The sequence below is a fragment of the Antedon mediterranea genome, chromosome 5 (genome assembly GCF_964355755.1).
Source record: "Antedon mediterranea chromosome 5, ecAntMedi1.1, whole genome shotgun sequence".
Classification (NCBI taxonomy): Eukaryota; Metazoa; Echinodermata; class Crinoidea; order Comatulida; family Antedonidae; genus Antedon; species Antedon mediterranea.
The window spans coordinates 20,900,962-20,920,846 of record NC_092674.1 but is presented as its reverse complement, the minus strand read 5'-3'; the positions used below and the strand labels follow the sequence as shown (position 1 = coordinate 20,920,846).

The window sequence follows — 19,885 nt, the reverse complement described above, 5'->3', positions numbered from 1 at the left end:
TCATGAAAAATAAAGATTTCAGACTTTTAATAATAGGCCATTTTGGTGTTTTCATAGTTCATATACATTTATTCAGTTATTATTAAAATGACAACAACAACTGGGGCCCGCACTAGAAGCAATAGCTTGTCTCATGAGGGCCCCTACAATACAAGTAAGCAAATATACATAAAAGAAAAAACACATTATAAAAGTAATACAATTCACTATACATTACAATTATAATGGCAATTCATAACTTAAACTCATCATCATATACACATTTATTCAGTTATTATTATGACAAAACAACTGAGGCCCGCACTAGAAGCAATAGCTTGTCTCATGAGGGCCGCTACAATACAAGTAAGCAGAAATACATAAAAGAAAAAGCATGATAAAACAATAAACAAAATATAAGTCAAAAACGAAGGAGAAAAAATATAGAGCATAACAAAAGTATGTTGTTTAAATGGCTAATAGGTAGTGTTTTACAGATTTTAATAAGAGTAATTAAAGATACAGAAAGTTTTATTTTAACAGGGAGATCGTTCCATAGTTTTAATTAAGTTATAGGCCTACAACTAATATTATTGTTTGTTATGTGTATATGTAATTTGGAAAATCATAAAAAACTGAAATTAAAAAAAAAAAAAAATTGTTCACTAGGGCTACGCTATCTAGTAGGCCTTGCTTGTGACGACCAACACTAAATGAGTGCTGCTGCTGCTGTGTGTGTGTGTTACTGTTTGTGAATCTGATGGTACATACATTGGTTTGTGGCTACCTATACAGTATTATACTGTGTCACGAGATAAGTTAGATTTATGTTTTTCAGTTACCTTACGATTTTTTTACAATACAATAGAAGTTCATCAGTGCAGAACACGCTTTATATTTCTGTATGTACCAAGTGGTAGTCTGTGATTGGATACTCACTTGCACACACTGTATCACTTGTTATGCAAATTAGCAGGATAGAATGTTCTACCATGTGTTTAGATTAGCAGTTGCACAGTTCTGGGCGTAGAGAATAGATGTGGGAAAAGGTAGCTAATGCTACACGTTAAAACTGTGAACTCAATAAGCCCAAATGGGGAAATAACGACCGTGAGTACTACTATCGTTATAATAGTAATTGTAAACTATTTATTAGTAATAATTGTGTTTTACTTATGGAATCGTAAAGATTAGAAAATGCATGTTTTATGTTACTATAGATAGATGGTCGGAGGAGAAGCTGATCTCCGTATAGTTTGTAATAAGAGGTAGTGTTAGTCTAGTAGGAAGGAGGGGTTACCGTGCACCCCCATGATGTATTTTTTTAATGTACATTTTTGTAATCCTGAATATATGTAATTAACATTTTTTGATGTTCCCAAGACAAAATATTGTCCCATGGGGTTTTTTGGGGGCCATTTTGGTGGCCATCTTGGATTTATCAAAATCATAAATATAGACGGTACTTGACAAAGACTGATCATAGAGGTCTGATTTTGGTCTTAAACTGTTCAGAATATGCACATTTCTATGTACTATAATGAAAAGTTTTCGTTCAAAATGGCCGTAAATGCCACTTTTGACCTTTGACCTTGTTTTTACATAAGGGTCATATCTTGGTAACCCCTGGTCATAAAGATTTTATTTTTGTCTTAAATTGTTCAGAATATCCATATTTATATTAGCTTTAATGGAACATGTTTTTTAAATTTGACGGGAAATATCATTTTTGACCTTTGACATTATTGCATAGCGATTTTCGCAATAATTTAGACTATTTTTGTATTCGACCTATATCTTGACAACGAGTGATCATAGAGGTTTGATTTTGGTCTTATATTGTTCAGAATATGCACGTTCCTATCTACTATAATAAAACATTTTCATACAAAATGACTGGAAATACGACTTTTGACCTTTGACCTCGTTTTTACATAAGGGTCATATCTTGGTAACCATTTTATTTTTGTTTTAAATTGTTTGGAGTATCCATATTTATATTAGCTTTAATGAAACATATTTTTGAAATTTGATGGAAAATATCACTTTTGACCTTTGACATTATTGTATAACGATTTTCGCAATAATTTAGACTATTTTTGTATTCGTTCTATATCTTGACAACCAGTGGTCATAGAGGTTTGATGTTGATTCTTTTAATGTTCAGAATATGCAATTTAATCAAACATTTTCATACAAAATGGCCAGAAATACAACTTTTGACATTTGACCTTGTTTACACCTGAAGGTCATATCTCAGTAACCCTTGGTCATAAAGATTTTATTTTTCTATTAAATTGTTCAAAACATACATGTTTCTATCCACTCTAATGAGTATTTATTTCAAGAAATGGTCATAAATTTTAGTATTGTCACATTTAATCATTGACCTAAATTTTTTGAAAGTTTGCGGTACACCACGTATATTAATTCTGAAAAGAACTGTTAAGTTTCTCGACGTTTCGATCAATATGCTTTGATCGTCCTCAGGAGTGAGGACCTCAATTTTCACAGAATTCTTATAGTGAGAATTTTTCTGTTTTCAAAATAAAACTATGTATATGTAGGTCTATATAAACTACTCATTCAAAACCCATTTATCAAGTTACTGCAATAGATTTTCAGTCATCATCCACCTCAAATTCAATTTCTTGTTCATCATCTTCATACTCTTTCAACTCCATGGTCGTTTTCTCAACTAGATCAATAAGATGGGCTGAAAGAATAGGACCGCATGACCAGACTGTCCTGTCATCATTCCCTTGTAGTTCATTCATACTAGTGTGATATCTTGTTTTAATGTGATTAAATGACAGTTTGGCGCGCCATACATCAGGAAATTTCCAAATAAGAGGAAGTGCCTTCATCTAACCCTCTAAGGTCAAATGTATAGAGGACATATTCCTGGTCAACTTCATGATATACAAATTTATGTTTCTGTCAATCCCCGTCAGACTGAGTTTCTGACCGCCGTAAAACGTTTAGAAGCATGCACTGCTGAGATTAGGACATGGATGGGCTTAAACTTCCTCAAGCTTAATGAAAAGACCGAGGCGATCGTATTTGGAGTGGAGTTGCGTGTTCAATTTAAGATCCTGCTGGTGCTCCGATGCATAAATAGTTGCGCTCTCAAATACCTCTCAGAATGATTGACAATCAATAAAGCCCCTTTCTCACAGAGCTGTGTGCCATGAATGTTGCGGGAATATACCATTACTATGCCGGTATGGTTTTCTGTGAGAACGGGTCGTCTTGGCATCATGCCGGCATCATGCCGGCACCGACATGACCTGCTTAAGACCTAGTAATATTACTAGGAATATTCCCCGCAATGCGAGACGGGCATTCTGTGAGAACGTAACGCAGTTATATTCCCCGTCGCGGGGCTTTGACACCTTGTGCGCGGTCAAGTGTATCACTTTGGCGCCGATTCAATTCAGTTGTCAAAATGTCGAACTGGAGAGAAAACGAGATTAGGGAGCTTCTTAAAATAAGGGGAGAAGAAGAAATTTGTAAACAGATGGATGGGACAATAAGGTCGGGAGCTGTTTACGTTAATATTGTTTGTAAGCTGGCTGTGGTTGGCGTAAAACGAACAAAAAAACAAGTCATAAGCAAACTGAAAACGTTAAAGGCCAGGTACCATGTCATTAAAGACAAAAACAACAGGTCGGGGGAGCAAAAGCATACTTGGCCATATTATGATTTGTGTGATGTAATTTGGGGACACAGGCCATGTGCCCAACCTGTTCGAGTTCTAGAATCTATTGTAAGCCCAGATGATGAAGATGAAGCTGGAGATGATGCAGGAGATGATGCAGTCGTGGGTAAGTCTAGCAAAGTTTACTCACTACTATTATAACTAGGGCCTAGGCCTAACTACTCTAGCTCTACTCGCCCAGACCAGGGCAGGCCCTACTACTCTTACTAGGCCTAGGCTAAAGCCAACATTATATTATACCATAAATCTATATCATCAATTTGGATCCTTTTTAAATATTTTATACAGTTATTATATTAATAAATATAAACAAATACTCAATTTATTTAGGTAAGGTTACATAGTTCATGACCGCTACTCACTGTAATAATATAGTAGTACTAGGCTATACTACTAGGCCACTATTTATATTAATTAATAATTAGTGACTTTCTATTCTATGTGCTTATTTTAAGTTAGTCATTTTGTATTTTCTGTTTTAAATATAAAATTTTTTTTTTTTATAGATCAAGAGGCATTTGAAGTTAATTCAGAGGCTACTGTAGAGGAGGATGACCCTATACAGGAAGTTGAAAATGCCCAAGTGGTTGAAGTGTTAGAATTTGTTCAAGTGGATACAAATGTTCTTGTTCAAGAAGATGATGATGTGGATCAACCAGCTGGTCCAGTGCAGGTAGAAGAAGAAAGACCCAGAAAAAAGGCAAAAAAGACAAAACTAGACAAATCTATGGAAGCTGTCTCAACACTAATAGCAGACAGATTTGAGGCATCCGAGAAAAGATTGATAGAGGATGAGAGGAGACTAGCGAAAGAACAGAGGGACTGGGAATTAAAAGTTGAAAGAGAGAATAGGAATGCCCAACAAGAGCTTTTTACACAAGTACAAAACACTCAAAGGGATATGCTACAACAGTTTACAACATGCATGACAACAATGATGACAACAATGCAAAATCAACATGTTCCCAATCAAATCCAACATCCAACTCCTGTTTTTTACACCAATCAACCACGAGTTAATTACAATATGGGTCCTCCATCACACACTCAAGGATACTTATACCAGTCATCTTCTTCACCATCAGCTACTTCACCTTGCAGCGGTAATACATCATCATCCAGCTCAGCAGACAGCAGCCAAGGAGAATTTTATACACTTTAGACACATTTTAAACCAATCATTGTGTTTATGTTAATTTAATGTAATCCTGGAGTTGTTAAATGAAAATGATTGAAAATAGTAAATTTTTAATTACTGTATACTAATAATGTTAATTTAAAACTTGGGACAATACAATGATTATTTTCTGTCAAAACAAGTGCACACCATGACATTATTTTAGTAAACTCCTTTAATCACAGCTTATGCTATTTTTCATATGTTGACCTTTTAGCACTATCAATACATCATTTTTATTGTTACAAATTAATTGTTTAGTTATACAAACAAACATTAATTGCTGGTAAGATTTTTTTTATTAAAATCAAAAAGGTTTTATTTTGTAGTTATACATGTACTGTACTACATTATCAATACCAAAAACACCTGTTAAATGTAAACCTTTTAACATGTTAAGTTAGCTATTTAAAAATTACAGTAATCAAAAAACTGTTTTTTGTTTTCTATAGGATAATACTGTAATAAAGTGTATTATTATGTATATCGTGTATATATAAAATAATATATTTGTCTGATTATTGTTTAATAAAAAACACTAAAAATGACATTATTGTTAATCTATTTATTGCGTTTAGGTTTGCATGGTGAGAACATTTCTAATCAACAAAAAGTTTGGGATACACCACATGAAAATACTTAAAACTTAGTTTAAAATTTACAAGAATGCCGAAACTGCATCACGAATATCAGATGTTACATCTATATTCTGATTATTTGGATCAACATTATCATTTGGCTGCACCAAACCATGCTGCCTTTCATAATTGCGCATTTCTTCATCCCACTCAGGATAGAACTGTTCCTTATGCATCTCACATATGTTGTGCAGAACAGAGCATGACGCAACCACATCTGATACAAATGAAATATTGACATCATTCCTCTTTAGAAGTATTCTCCATCTTCCCTTCAGACGACCAAATGCGTTTTCAACGACCATTCTCGCAGAGCTTAACCGTGTGTTAAATCTTCTTTGATCGGCTGTTAATGCATGGTTGGTATATGGTTTCATTAGCCACTTTTTTAAGGGATATGCAGCATCACCGATGAGAAACACAGGTACTTCTACACCATTTATCACTGTAGAATTCTAAATAAATAAAACAATTCAATTAATTTTGTTGCTATCATGCCTTTCTTATTCGTGTGTTTATAGAAATCCTAGCCATTAATAATAAGCAATTAATTACACAAAAGCTTACCTCCATAGGAAAAAGATGACCATTTTGCCTGTCCTCTGCAAGGGAAAATATGTTTGAATTTGCCAAAACCCTTGCGTCATGCGTTCTGCCTGGCCATCCAATGTTTACATCTGTAAAGCTGTATGTATGAAGAACATTTTTTTAGATTTAACCATACTTTTTTTTTTAGAATCATGCATTTGGAAGTAGAATAATATAGATTATTCATAGGCCTAATGTAACCCTGGATAGAATAGCATTAAACAAACACCTTAAGCAGTTACAGCTCTTTTTGTACAATAATTTAGTTAAATAATTTTTAACCAACCAAAAGTTATGATCCACCACTGCCTGCATTATCACAGAGTGCCATCCTTTCCTGTTATGGTAGTCTGCAGGATTTTTTGACGGGGCTAGAATGGGGACATGGGTACCGTCTATGGCCCCAGCACATTGAGGGAACCGGCGTCTTTCGAATCCATTTATTGTTGCTGTTAATCTCTCACCAGAGGGAAGCGATATATATCTTTTAAATAAGTTTCTTCGGATGGCAAAACACACCTCCCGTGCTAGGTTGCATAGAGTTGATATTCCAATTCCGAACATGTTTGATATGCTTCTATATTCGGTGGGTGTGGCTAACCACCAAATAACAGCTGCTAGTCTAACTTTATAGGGGATAGGTGCTCTCCAATTTGTCGTTTCTTTTTCCAGGGCGGGTCTTAATTCATTGGCTATAAATTCAAATGTTGCCTTACACATTCTAAAATGTCGGCGCCAGTCTTCATCTGTATACGTTGTCATTACAGTATTCCAAAAAACAAGGCCATGCCTGCGATCCTTTACCCATATACGGCGAATGCACGACGTACCATCAATAGCTGCCATAGCATATAATCTATAGGCCATAGCTCTTTGTTGGTGCCTGACCCTTCGTCGCCTTGTAAATTTTACAGCCTGATTTCTCCTTCTATGCTGTTTTACAGATTGCCGATGACGGCTATTTAATTCCTGTACCTGTATAATATATGTACAATATACTGTACATAACATGTATTGCATAAATATGCTATAAAGTAAGAGAATAATAATCTGCAAATTAAAATTCGCTGCCATATCGCTAGAATAATAACAATAAAGGACGCCCTCAATAATTATTTTGTCAGACTTTTTATTGGCCGAATATGCCGGACTCCTTTCTCACAGAAAGCCGGTATATACCGGTTATATTTCCGGCACGATAGTCCGATGAGAATGGGTATATGCCGGTAACGATACCGGCACGACGCCAGCATCATACCGGTATATTGCAGGCACGTCTGTGAGAAAGGGGCTTAAGAGAAAGCGACTGGACATTCAGAGGCGCAAACATAGTTGGGGAGATCGGACTTTCGGTATTGCTGGACCTACAGTAGGTTCTGGAACCACCTCTTTGAACATTAAACAAACATCATTATTGAGCACCTTCAAAGTCACTACTCAAAACTCACATTTTCTGATATTTTTGGTAGCACCATGAGCAATGACTGTTGGAATGGCGCTATATAAATCGAATGATTGATTGATTGATTAGTAGCATCTTCTGACCGCTTAGTATTTATTGTATTACTGTACTGAATACTCAGTAAATGGCTGTAGACAGGCAGCCCAGATACATTTGGTTAGATGAGCTAGGTACCAATATCTGACTATTTAAGTGTGTTGATTGGAGGTCACTTGAAGTCAACGTAAATGGAAGTCTGCCGGGTACACGAAAGGTGCTAACAAATCGGCACCAATTAGATGAGAGAGATACCACCTAATTTCACCACCAAGGGATGCCCATTTGCATCCTATATACCAATATCATATCACCAAACATTTTGTCCTCTGCAATAGGCCCATCAGATCCCCCGAAGGAGGGCCTACAAATGGGGATAACATAGCTGAGTGAGGTACCACTCAAAATTCACCCGATTCTCGTACGGTTCATGTCTAACAACAAGAAACTGCTGCGGTGTTCCATGTCAAGCGACCATAACAGGCCCATCCATATCACGCATGTGTCACTGTTGCATGTCCCAGTACTGTACTACAGTAAAACTTAATTCATCTAATGTGAAATTGTCCGCCGGCAACCAGAGTTGAGTCGTAGGCCCAACCAAACAATGGAACTCGCTCGCATTATAATTATAGACCTAGGTTATACTACTAGGAGGCAGTGTATGCAATTCTAGGATTTAGATTTTATTTCTGTTTAAGTAAACTATCGGGATATTTCAGTAAATATTTCGATGTTTTTCCACCAAGAATGTTATGCCCAGTCATTGGTATTAGTTACCGAAATGTCTGTACAATTTCACCAAATTTGGTACGGGTTGACCTGATCGTCTCTAAAATGGGCCCGATATCGTCTTAGACGAGTCCTCCTAAATACCAAGCCCCCCTATCAATAATTATCACTGGAGGACCCTTTAAAAAAATAAACCTCCATGCTTGAACCGACCCGATCGATCTAGCCTGCCTAAGGAGACCGTGCAGTTTTGTACCAAGATAAGTATAAATAAATATAATTATTTCGTTTTATGTAGGCTAGCTAGGCCTAGCCTTTTTGTGCAGTGGTGGCCTAGCTTGACCTTATCTAGTAGTAGGCTAGGCTAGCCGTGATTATTTACCCATGCATCCGCCTCAGGATGCTCTAGCTGATTGCTCTACGAGGCCAGGCCTTATTATACACCCTTATTATAATGATTCATACCCAAGTTTTATTAAATGCTAAAAAATGCCTAGGCTAGTATAATGTTCGATTCGGGTACGAACTGACCAATACAATTTGGCATGGGTACGAGTTTGTTATGGTACGGGTGAGATCCCCACTAACACCTCCCCCACCCACTAGCTAGGCTAACCAATGGCGATCCACCTATGGCATGGCTAGGCCCAGTATCAACCATCATGATGTTCAACTACATTTTTGCTACAAATTACAATTATAATAATTGTAACTATACATTGTTACTAAATACAGGTCAACCCCGTCCCGTACCTATACCAACTCGTACCCATGGCAGCTGACGCGTATCCAAGTAAAGTTTAATGCTATGTAAAACATTTATTTTATTATTAATTTTCTTGAAATGGGACCCTCTGCCCACTTTACTTCACGGCATTTTTCTCGCTCTTCTGTGGTCGATCTATAAAACCTATGATAGACTTCAGGATTTCATATTCTAGATAACAATTTTTAAAAATAAAAAATGTTATTGGTTAGTGTGATTAAATTTATATTTGTACGTATGTTTCCAAACCAAATACATATAGGCCTACAGTTCTGTATTAAATTTAAAACATTATATTTCCAGATGGTTGTAGCTGTACTTTCAGAAATAAAAGATATCGTCATGAATTTTTCCCACCCTCGTACCTCCTAGAATTTGATACTACGGTATTAATGCTGTATGAAAATATAAGAAGGGCATTTCCATGGTGAGAAATTTCAGTGCATATTTATTTAAATTACTTGGATCTGGGCAATGTCATCAGATAATTATTTGCACGTACAGTAGTTACACTAACCCTATTATCAACTAATAATGTGATTTAATAATATTTTTTACAGTTATTGAAGAAATACATGATTCATTGTGGAAATCGAAGTGATTCAAATACAATAAAAGAAGATAGAACAAAGTTGTTAAGAGTGTGAAATGATGTCCACCATTATTCAGATGTACATTGTGCAAAAAAAATATTTAGACAGTAGGGTCGTTCTATGCAAAGTTTGGTTTGTTTATTTTCAAAAATGATTATTGTAACTATACATTGTTACTAAATACAGGTCAACCCCGTCCCGTACCTATACCAACTCGTACCCATGGCAGCTGACGCGTATCCAAGTAATTTTAATTTTTAAGATCAAAGATCTATTATTTATAATTTACTCATAGTTAATAATCGTCATGATACTCTCACTTTCAAGCATCTTCGCTCCAGTAATGATATGTCAAATGTTTATGCAAAATGTTTTACCTCTATAATATAATTTCAAAAGCTTTTAATTGATTGATACATAATAAATATTATTTTATATTATATCTTGTACAACTTTAACTTTATGTATTGTCCATGTGTTCTTTTTTTAATGTAGAGTGACACTGCCACACCCACCTCAGCCAAAGCATAGGTGAAGTTACAATTGTAACAAAATAGCACCCTTAGAAATTATAAATGCTTTTTCAAGTAAAAGTTTTAACTATGAATTATTTTACGTTCATAAAGTTAGGGGAGACTGTACTCAATAAAAATATGTAGTTCCCCATAGTATCTGAATTGTATGTACATTTCATTACCCAAATGATATCGGACCTATATTTTAATGTATAATGATAATGCAACTATAAATGTAAATTTACACAATGTTTATGCAAAATGTTTTACCTCTATAATATAATTTCAAATGCTTTTAATTGATTGATACATAATAAATATTATTTTATTAATTTTGATTTCATTTACTTTACAGTAGTATCTTTTGTTTTTTATTCAATATGTTAATTAGTAACCAATTGAAATAAAATTTAATACATGTTGCGATCCGTGAAATACTAATAATGTATTTAACTTGTTTGCTTTAATTAATTATCAACAACATTTACACTAACACCAAATTGCATGTCAGTCAGCCATAACAGGTAATTTTATGATGGTACGGTACACTTGTTCGGCTACCATATAAAGGGAGAATTTCCAGTATACAGAAAATGCCACTGGTAAACACTCTAGACTAAACTAAAGCATTTTGAAGAATACAGTAAATAGGATGTACAACAAACCAAGTTTAATTGTTCTAGATAGTTATTCATTTAAAATACCATTTACATACAGTTATATACAATAAGGATTTAAAAATATTACATACACTATGACTATATAACTACACAGGCTTTTGCCAGTATTAATGTGCAGCAATCATACCAACTCACCCAGCCTGATGAAGTCATGTTGATAACATAACATATTACAAAATAATTAATATGTACAGTAGTGTATACAATATTAATCATTATAAGTTACCAGAGGCAACTTTCAAGTTTGTCTGAATTGATCGGGGCTGCAATCAGATAAGTAAACATGTTCCTGCTTTTTTTATTTCTTGCACACCCCCCTTAAATGCCGTAGGATGTTTTGCCATGGTTCCCAGGTACACTCTGACTCGGGAACCCAATCCACTTAATACCAAGTATTCCTTCTTTTTTCTTCTATACCGAGTTTTGACAATGTGCTCCAAATCAAATACACCTGAAAAAATGCAATTAATAAAATGTCAATTACATCATATACATGTAGTCTGTGTGAAAAAACAGTCCTATTAGCTCCTAAGCAAGTCCCCTTTATCTTAGCGGCAATACATTCTGGCTTTCACCCACACCTCACAGGTTCAATTCCCCGTCCAATAGGAAAGTGAGTGGCAGCGGTTGGATGGATTTATCTGAGCTAATAATTAATGCTCATATCAATAACAATGACCAGATTATTTTATTGTTGATCAACTTCACAATTTACAAGTTAAAGGGCCAATTTCATTATTGACTGATCTGGTAAAGGGTGGTGGCACACCAATAACTGATTCTACCTATCTTAAAGATGCATTGGTTTTATAGTAGATTTATTTGGATGATGCTATATTGTACAGTTATGTATATGTTATTCTACATATATGTTACTCTACATATACAAACACATTACCTGGTTTATTCTCATTGATGGGTACCCACACTTTTACATAAATTTTCCATATCTGTAGCTGAAAAATATAAATACGTCACTGCATTAGATATTTTAGTAATGATACAATAAAATTAGCTTTTAATGTTACCATGCAGCAAACAAAATATATATATATATTTCTCACAGAATTTGTTATAAAGTGTAATAAGTACTTTTTAGGATGAGAATTAAGGTATAATCTCTGAGAAGCTACTTACCGCACACAAATGATGTGAACTGATAAAAATTGCTTTGCTTTGGTGGTACTGTACCTCTAAATCATGCCACTCTCTGCGAGTGGTGCTAAACCATTCTAAGGTTTTCAAGAGACCTTCTAAATCATGAGAAATTTGATTTGATACACTAATAAAGATGCTTAATAATATTGGCTGCTACCATCTTCTGTTGACTGCAATGTAGAAATTGAGACGGACAGTGAATTTTTTATAGGATTAAACATTTCATAAACTGTAACATGGCTTAGTTTTACAGTGGTCGTACAGGTAGGCCTATAGAATATATAATAATGGATGGTTTTAAATTTGTATAACGCATACTAGTACTAGTAGTATGTAGTACTAGTAGGCTAGGCAGCCTTCATCATTAGGCCTGTTTTTAGTATTCAAAGAAATTATTTAGACTCAAGCTTTCTTTGAGACAACTTTGCTGTAAGTATAAGAGTTAGTTTAGTTAGTTGCTGGCCAGAGACTCGTCAACTTTATTGTTGATATTTTTTATTACTCCGTGGATAACATATTTTCCCGTAACAGTAAGCCTAACTATTATTTCATTTCATCACATTTCATAATTTGTTTCTGTTTAGGTAGTATAAGTGTTATTATTTGATTTATTAAACTAGAAATAAATGGAACTACTAGTAACTTCCCTATTTAAAAATGGTCTTGTCTAGCATCGGCCTTGCCTTCTGCTGGGTATAGGTAGGAGGTAGAGCCCTCAGAGCCCGCCGAGGCACTCTGGTAGACATGAGCTAGGCCCCCACTAAACCAAAAGACCTACTCGTAGGCCGACCTCTCTCGCGGAGTGACTAATAAGCATACGCGGCTAGAGCGAATCTCTTCCCGGTTCCCCATACACTGAACCACCACTAGCTAGCCTACAATATTTAGTGAGACTCGTCAATTTACTATTAAGGCATGCATTGCTAGATATTTTACACATTGATAATATATTTTCTCATATTGGAAGTACTTATTATTTTAATTCATTATGTTTCATACTTTATTTTTTTAGACATTAGTTTCCTTTCTTGATTAAATGAATTGAAAATAAATAAACATATTGCATTAATTAACGGTTCCTTTAGCAAAATGGAATATCCTTTCCTGTAGTGTAAGAATACAAAAATAATTGGGAGCTCCGTACCTGTGCGATGAAGTCTGTGAGTTAAAGAATACTCGAGCGGAAGAATAACACACACACTAACCATATCAATTTACTAGCAAAACAGCGTCCTCTCCGATTTTTTCGCGTAGATTTTAAATAACGAAAAAATAAATGTCAAATAATAGCTAATAATGACTAATTAGTACACATACTTAATATTTAATAGTGTAAGTTTGTTCCACACATAAAACAGCATTTAATTCCAAAATTGTAATACAATTATATTGGAAAGTTAGATTTGTATTGGTAATTGAAATTTATATTATTTGGACTAATAATAAAACTGTAAAACAGCATTCAAAAACTATTGCGGAAAAATACTTAATCAATTGCAATTTTGTTCAAATTTGGTACAAGCATTTTATATGTATTTGTTCATCTTTGGTAGAAAAATTGGGTAATTTACTAAGATTTTAGATTGTTTGGACCATTTGTATTTTCAAAATATGATGCCTATGAACACACTATGCAACTTGAACTCATTTTTTAGTGAAAATGCTCCTATTAATAATGTACAAAACAAAAAGAATGACACAGTATTATTCTTTTACAATAATAATAGGTGAAGGCAAATCTTACAACTTTAAGTGACACAACATTTTTTTTTACGGAGACAGAGTATTATTCTTTAAAATAAAAAAATATGTTACTATTATTAGGCCTAATGCCTTATTTTAAAATGTATTAAACTTAGTTGATTGAAATTGACCCTTTCAGGTGTAGCTACACGTCTAAATGAACTACCTAATATCATTTTATTAATTACACATAAATACGGGTACATGGGAAGAGGATGTTATCAAAAACAGTTATAACACCCTACATGGCAGTGCACCCGTAGCCATTTTTTTTTCTTTAAAAAGGGAAAAATGCAAGCAACTGAAGAAAAAATATATTTAAGTCTACCTACTGTAGTAGATGAAAAAAATGTCTGCTGGCTAGGAGAATTGGCCATAATTCTCATGAGTTAGGCATTTACTAGCAATTTCGCTGATGGTCTCTGTGTGAAAAGGGCACTTAAGAAAAAAAAAGTTGGTGGAGTTGGGGGGGGGGGGGGGGGTAAGGGGTTATTCGAACCCATTTGTCGAAATAAATGAATGAATGAATATTTGAGTGGCCATTATGATGACGTTACAACATTTTTCATGAACTCAATAGGGAGGTTTCGCAACCTTACGAATACGATAACGAAAACGGATACGTCATACATTTGTGAAACTTTTGAGCTGATCCCCATTTAATATTCGTAAAGCGTATTCGTGTTGACGAATATCGCCAGTCATATTCGTAACTACAAAACGAGTATAGTTTTTGATCTATTTTGCACATTTTGCATTTGAATCAGGAATGATTCATGATTATAATATAATTATAGATTTATTGAAAGTAATTTACTAAAATGCCAAGTCAATTTTGATAAATAGCAGTTTTTAAAGTCCTCACTCGCGTTGATGTTACGCTAGGCCTAGGCAGCCAAGCACCAAGCAACACGTACCTGCGCTTCGCTCAAATTTACCGCAGTCATCATTTGGACGCGCCTCAATATTTCGTTGCCATGCGAAACAGATTTTTTTATGGCTTACGAAAACGAATACGTGTGTGTGACGTATCTGTTTTCGTTATCGTATTCGTAAGATTGCGAAACCTCTCTATTTTCTTCATTTCAGCCTTTTAGTGGAATATTTAACAGTAAGATGACTAATAATGCTTATTATAACCATTATTATTTCGCATAATGTGCAACACCCATCAATTGGTACAAGGGTATATTACAAAGTGAACATTACTAAAAGTAGGCCTGTAATAATGCTCTGTTGCAAAATATACTCTCAAGAAACTAGGAGTGTTGTATACATTTTATTGCAATACCATATAAATCAATAGTAACAACAAGACGTGTAATTTATTGTATTGTTAATTGATAAAACAAAATATTAATTTGTACTATAAATATCTAAAACATCTCTGCGAAATACAAAATTATTTTAATATTATTAACAGTAATTTCTTTGTCACACTAAAATATCACATACAACTAAAATTATTTGATATTTATTTTTGAAATGTTTATTTGATAATGCTTTTAAGGAATATTTTTAGGTGCTAAATTCTGTCTTGGACGGGTGATGGCATTTCATCCTCAACCCCTATTTCTTCATATGTCTGTTTATGTATTCACACGACACAATCCTGTATTTTATCCTGTAACAATAAATACAACTGTAATTACATGATCACCGAAACAACACATTAATAACATACAACATAACATAAAATGATTAGTAAAAATGTTAATGTTAAAGAAACCAACTATTTAATTGTGTAAAATAATATGCCATGTACAATGTTGCCGTTGCAACTAAATAAAAACACAGAAATGAATACAAGTGTAACTACACATTAACACAAACAGTGGATAGGGGAAAATCTGGCTTTGTACTAGGCTGCTGTATTGTAGACTTACTTTTAATCTGCACAAAAATATCCCCATCCTCATGATATTTCATATGGACCACTACTGTAGCTTTAAAGATTGATTGAAAATAATTGTTAAACATATCAGCCTTTTGTTAAGCATCTCAGCTTAAAAACAGAAGTACCTCCAAGATTTAAGGCTGACGGTTAAGAGTAATTAGATTTATAAGACTTCTTCATCCAAGACCAAAATTTGTTGTTGTTACATTTCATTTCATTAGCAAGTGCTTGTAAGTAAGAGTAGTACTTGCTCCTACAAAGGAGCAGTAATACAGAATCAGTAAGATACTTCTTCTTGAATTTAAGGATTTTTCTTTGGACTTAACACTAGCAAAAAGTTCAGCATCAAACAATGGAGGTAGCTTCCTACGAGGTTTATACATAGGAACAAGATCGCAAGCAGTAGCTAAAACAAAATCATAGAAAAGGTCACACAGATTCATCAACATTATTGCACAATTCCAAGAGAATACACGGTATATGATACACGGTATATGATACAAAGTATCAATTCAGTCAGCATTATTTAGTCTTTAAAAATTGAAAATTATTTAAAATGATCAACATCACGTATGCTATTACAATATGTATAAGTACGGTTAAAGAAGAATGATCAGAATTAAAAATGTCATCATTACAATTAACACTATTAGAAATATCCTTATTGCTACAAATCAGGTCTAAAACATAAGTAGGTTCTTTATTAATTACATTGAAAAAAACCAAAAAGGATTAAAAACAGAGTCCAAGAAACTTAAAATCGACAGCTAGTAGACAAACCATGTAATCATTATGTTAGTTAATATGTACAGCAAGTTGCACTGGCAATGCAACGAATAGAAAACACTGGCATCAATACCAATACAACTACACAGTACAAACAGTGAATAGAGGCAAATTGGGCTGTCTACCTGACTGTGCACAATACCACAAAGTGAATAAGTGCAAATTTGGCTTTAAACTAGACTGTGCTGTAGACTCATAACTTACTTTTAATGTGCACAATATCAACATCCTCATGACATTTCTATGGGAATTTTTTTCCAATAGCATGCATGACAACCTGTGGATAGAAGCACAATGACTGATTAGGACATATTTCTTAGTTAAATCATGGACCTATAAATTAGATTAATTTATAGGTCCATGGTTAAATTATCAAGTTAAAATAGACAGCTAGTAGTAGACAAATCATTTAATGATATTATGTTAGTTGATATGCTGTGTAGGCCTACATCAAGTTGTACTGGCAATGCAACTAATATAAAACTACAAAGCACAAACAGTGAATAGAGGCAAATTTGGCTGTACATGGCTGTTTAGTAAAATCACAACTTACTTTTAATATCAACATCCTCATGATATTTCTCTGGAAATGCTGCAAGTTCAATAGGAACAAACTGTGGACAGAAACAAAATGATAATGCCTAATTAAGACATGTTTAGTAATTAAACTATGAAGTCTAAAATAGACAGCTAGTAGACTAGTATTTTAGAGCTAGTATTTTATCTTCAACAAGTTGTACTGAAAATGCAACTAATATTAAAAACCCAGCAATTTATAGCTTGTTGACAAACCATCAAATCATTTTGTTAGTTACATGGCATGTACAAAAAGTTGTACTGGCATTGTACTAATATAAAATAAAACTCTCAGGTACAGTTACAATGATATACTGTAAAATCTTTTATTTTCATGGCACTAAATTTTTGCAATTTCATGATTTCAAGCATTTCGCCATTTTGATTTTCATAGTGGAGCCTTTTTCGTCCATAAGTTTTTCAACATACACTTAATAATTGTAGCAAAACCATAATGCTAAGTTTTAACCAAAATATTTTGCTTAGTATTAAAATTGTTATTTGGCTAGGGCTAGCTTAGCAGCCATAGCCTGCCTAGTTTTCAAAGCATTTTAGTTAGAATTTTACTCACTATGCCTAGGCCTATGCTGGTATAATATTCATAACAATACAGTATTTCCCTCGATTTGTTTTAAAAACTACACATCAACCCTACCATATATATTAACTGTCAATAATTACTGTTTAACAAGAGGTCAAACTATAGCCTGAGAACACATCAACACGGTATCGGCTAAATTTATGATTCTTCAACTCGCCTTTTTTTTCAGAATACCTTTTTTTCCGATTTTCATTACACGTCATCTGTGTATTTTTAGCGTGTTAAACATAACTGTAACCTCAAAAGGTTTAGCAGAAAGCCTTAGCAGCAAGTAAGTTGGTAGGTCTAACAAATGTTCCATACATTTAAATGTTAAATCAGATTATGTGAATCAAATTTGCTGGCTTATAATTAAACAAGATAGTTGACATCAGACTTCAACTTGTAAGTTTGGCACGTGTAAACTTGGACACTGGGGAAAAACAGTAAAACTGTCATAACTTGTGAATGATTTTACTTACTTTACAAATTTCAAGAACATGAAGAATTTTCTGCCGGTGTGTTACCAGCAGACACGACTGGCAGAAATATACTTTTGGACCACAGTCCAAACATCCAAAAAAATTTTCATTATTAAAATCTGCACCACATGAACTGTGGGCCCGCCGGCCCATCATCTTCAGTTTTGGGTCAGTCATAGGCGTTGGGCACAATAGTCTTACCGTTGGGTCTGATAGTTCTAATGTTTAGCTGGGCTTGGTTGTTTTATATTCTGGTTTGAAAATCTTTTTCAATATTTTAAATAACCAATATTCCATGATCAACTGTTTTATGAGTTCTTATACCTACTTTTCGACATGCCATGGATAATAAAGAGAGAAACAACTTAAGTTTATCGTTATAATAATAATATTCATTTTTTACCTAATTTACATTTGCAATCTTCAATTTAGTTGAGTACTGCGTTTATTTATAACATCATTTGACCTCATTTTTCAAAACTGAGGGGAAAAAAAATGTGCAAATTTGTTTAATACAGTAGTACAAATAATCATCTGTTTTATAAAATGTTGTTATTATGAATGAACCGATCACTGATTGTCTTTTCCCATTTAAAAAAACAAATTTGCGGCCCAAACGTCCTGAATTAGTACATTAATTAGTTTGTCCTGATCGTCTTGAAATGACCCTCATCATCTGTGAACCTCATTATTAGTTTGACAACCGGCTATGCTTAGCTACTAGCATAGGTTTAATAGGATCCGTTACGAGTAAGCCAAATAATTAGGTACGGGTTGATTTGGGTACGGGCCCGGGTACGGGTTTTAGCCAAAGTGAGTACGAGTTGACCAATTTGGCCCTTGTTGGGTACGAGTTGGCATCCGGGTACAAGTTGGTTTGGATACGGGTTCACCAGCATCCTTGGGGCTATGGCATAGGGCCTGTGGTAGGCGGGAGGGTCTAGTAGGCTAGGCCTGGCCTACCTACCTAAACAAGGCCCAAAGGCCCTAAAGCCTAGCCTAGCTAGGCTATAATCCCTATATAGGCTAGTAGTAGTACTAAACTAGGCTAGCCTAGTAGACTATCTAGGGGATTCTAGAGGGCTATCATAACCTACTACTAGATGGTCAGTTTATTCAATAGTTAATGTACATCTAATAGAATTTTAAGGGACAAAGACAACCAAGTGGGAATTGATCAAGCAGATAGATCCTAACTAACAACATTGGTACGAATGAGGGACGAATTGACCAGACCGATTCAATTCAGCAATTGGTCTAGGTGCACACGGCACGTACGTAATGTGGTAGCTGGTTGATGGCCAGCAGGCGCGACAACTTGTTAACACAGTTTTACATCGCTATAATATACAGTATCTACTATACAATTAAGTTTTAATATAACTAAGCTTATATAATATTATAGGCAGGATAATGCATCACTTGATATTTTTTATACTTAATTTAAATAGTTTATACGTAAGTATTATTTTTAATTTATGTCAAAAGATGACCTTTTGATACGCGATTTTTAAAAAAAATATCACTTAATCTGTCAATAAAAAATTAATAGATATAATATGTCAGGCAAGTAAAAAAATGTAATAATGCATTTAATTAAAGTGTAAATGAAATGTCCATGCAACTGATATTACAATATATTTACAAATATGATCAAAATAATATTAATTGAAATTATTCATTCAGTCTGCTGGTTGCCGGCGGACAATTTCACATTAGATGAATGAAGTTTACAGTAGTACAGTACTGGGACATGCAACAGTGACACATGCGTGA

The 19,885-nt window shown here is 34.2% G+C and overlaps 2 protein-coding genes and 3 long non-coding RNA genes across 15 annotated transcripts; 2 read left to right on the top strand and 3 right to left on the bottom strand.

Moving 5' to 3' along the window:
• The first annotated feature begins 3,185 nt into the window (after positions 1-3,185).
• On the top strand, positions 3,186-5,255 carry LOC140049302 (uncharacterized). Its single transcript, XM_072094152.1, has 2 exons — positions 3,186-3,806; positions 4,207-5,255. Exons 1-2 carry the CDS (start codon positions 3,428-3,430, stop codon positions 4,860-4,862), a joined length of 1,035 nt encoding a protein of 344 aa, XP_071950253.1. The 5' UTR covers positions 3,186-3,427; the 3' UTR covers positions 4,863-5,255.
• Positions 5,256-5,369: 114 nt separating this feature from the next.
• Positions 5,370-7,456, bottom strand: LOC140049490 (uncharacterized). Its single transcript, XM_072094388.1, has 3 exons — positions 6,390-7,456; positions 6,083-6,200; positions 5,370-5,970 (listed from the first exon to the last, which is right to left on the bottom strand). The coding sequence occupies exons 1-3, from the start codon at positions 7,175-7,177 to the stop codon at positions 5,536-5,538; spliced, it is 1,341 nt and encodes a 446-aa protein (XP_071950489.1). The 5' UTR covers positions 7,178-7,456; the 3' UTR covers positions 5,370-5,535.
• Positions 7,457-8,606: 1,150 nt separating this feature from the next.
• On the top strand, positions 8,607-9,733 carry LOC140049492 (uncharacterized). Its single transcript, XR_011845278.1, has 2 exons — positions 8,607-9,526; positions 9,660-9,733. It is a non-coding gene; the product is annotated as an uncharacterized lncRNA (long non-coding RNA).
• A 918-nt stretch (positions 9,734-10,651) lies between these two features.
• LOC140049491 (uncharacterized) lies at positions 10,652-13,154 on the bottom strand. The gene is made up of 3 exons (XR_011845276.1): positions 12,025-13,154; positions 11,786-11,843; positions 10,652-11,338 (listed from the first exon to the last, which is right to left on the bottom strand). It is a non-coding gene; the product is annotated as an uncharacterized lncRNA (long non-coding RNA).
• A 1,878-nt stretch (positions 13,155-15,032) lies between these two features.
• LOC140049468 (uncharacterized) lies at positions 15,033-19,565 on the bottom strand. 11 transcript variants are annotated; one of them, XR_011845266.1, is made up of 7 exons: positions 19,346-19,565; positions 18,513-18,589; positions 17,806-18,060; positions 17,025-17,085; positions 16,676-16,748; positions 15,675-15,734; positions 15,034-15,412 (listed from the first exon to the last, which is right to left on the bottom strand). It is a non-coding gene; the product is annotated as an uncharacterized lncRNA (long non-coding RNA). The 11 variants fall into 11 exon arrangements; XR_011845267.1 differs by having other exon boundaries at positions 19,388-19,565; XR_011845263.1 differs by having other exon boundaries at positions 19,207-19,376.
• Positions 19,566-19,885: the final 320 nt, after the last annotated feature.

Bases quoted from the DNA above. Each gene is read 5' to 3' on its own strand.
- LOC140049490 (XM_072094388.1), bottom strand. From the start codon at position 7,177: ATGGCAGCGAATTTTAATTTGCAGATTATTATTCTCTTACTTTATAGC. The intron at 6,201-6,389 runs GTTGGTTAAAAA...TCATACATACAG, and splicing joins GTGGTGGATCATAACTTTTG to CTTTACAGATGTAAACATTG. The intron at 5,971-6,082 runs GTAAGCTTTTGT...TTATTTATTTAG, and splicing joins GTCATCTTTTTCCTATGGAG to AATTCTACAGTGATAAATGG.
- LOC140049302 (XM_072094152.1), top strand. From the start codon at position 3,428: ATGTCGAACTGGAGAGAAAACGAGATTAGGGAGCTTCTTAAAATAAGG. The intron at 3,807-4,206 runs GTAAGTCTAGCA...TTTTTTTTATAG, and splicing joins AGGAGATGATGCAGTCGTGG to ATCAAGAGGCATTTGAAGTT.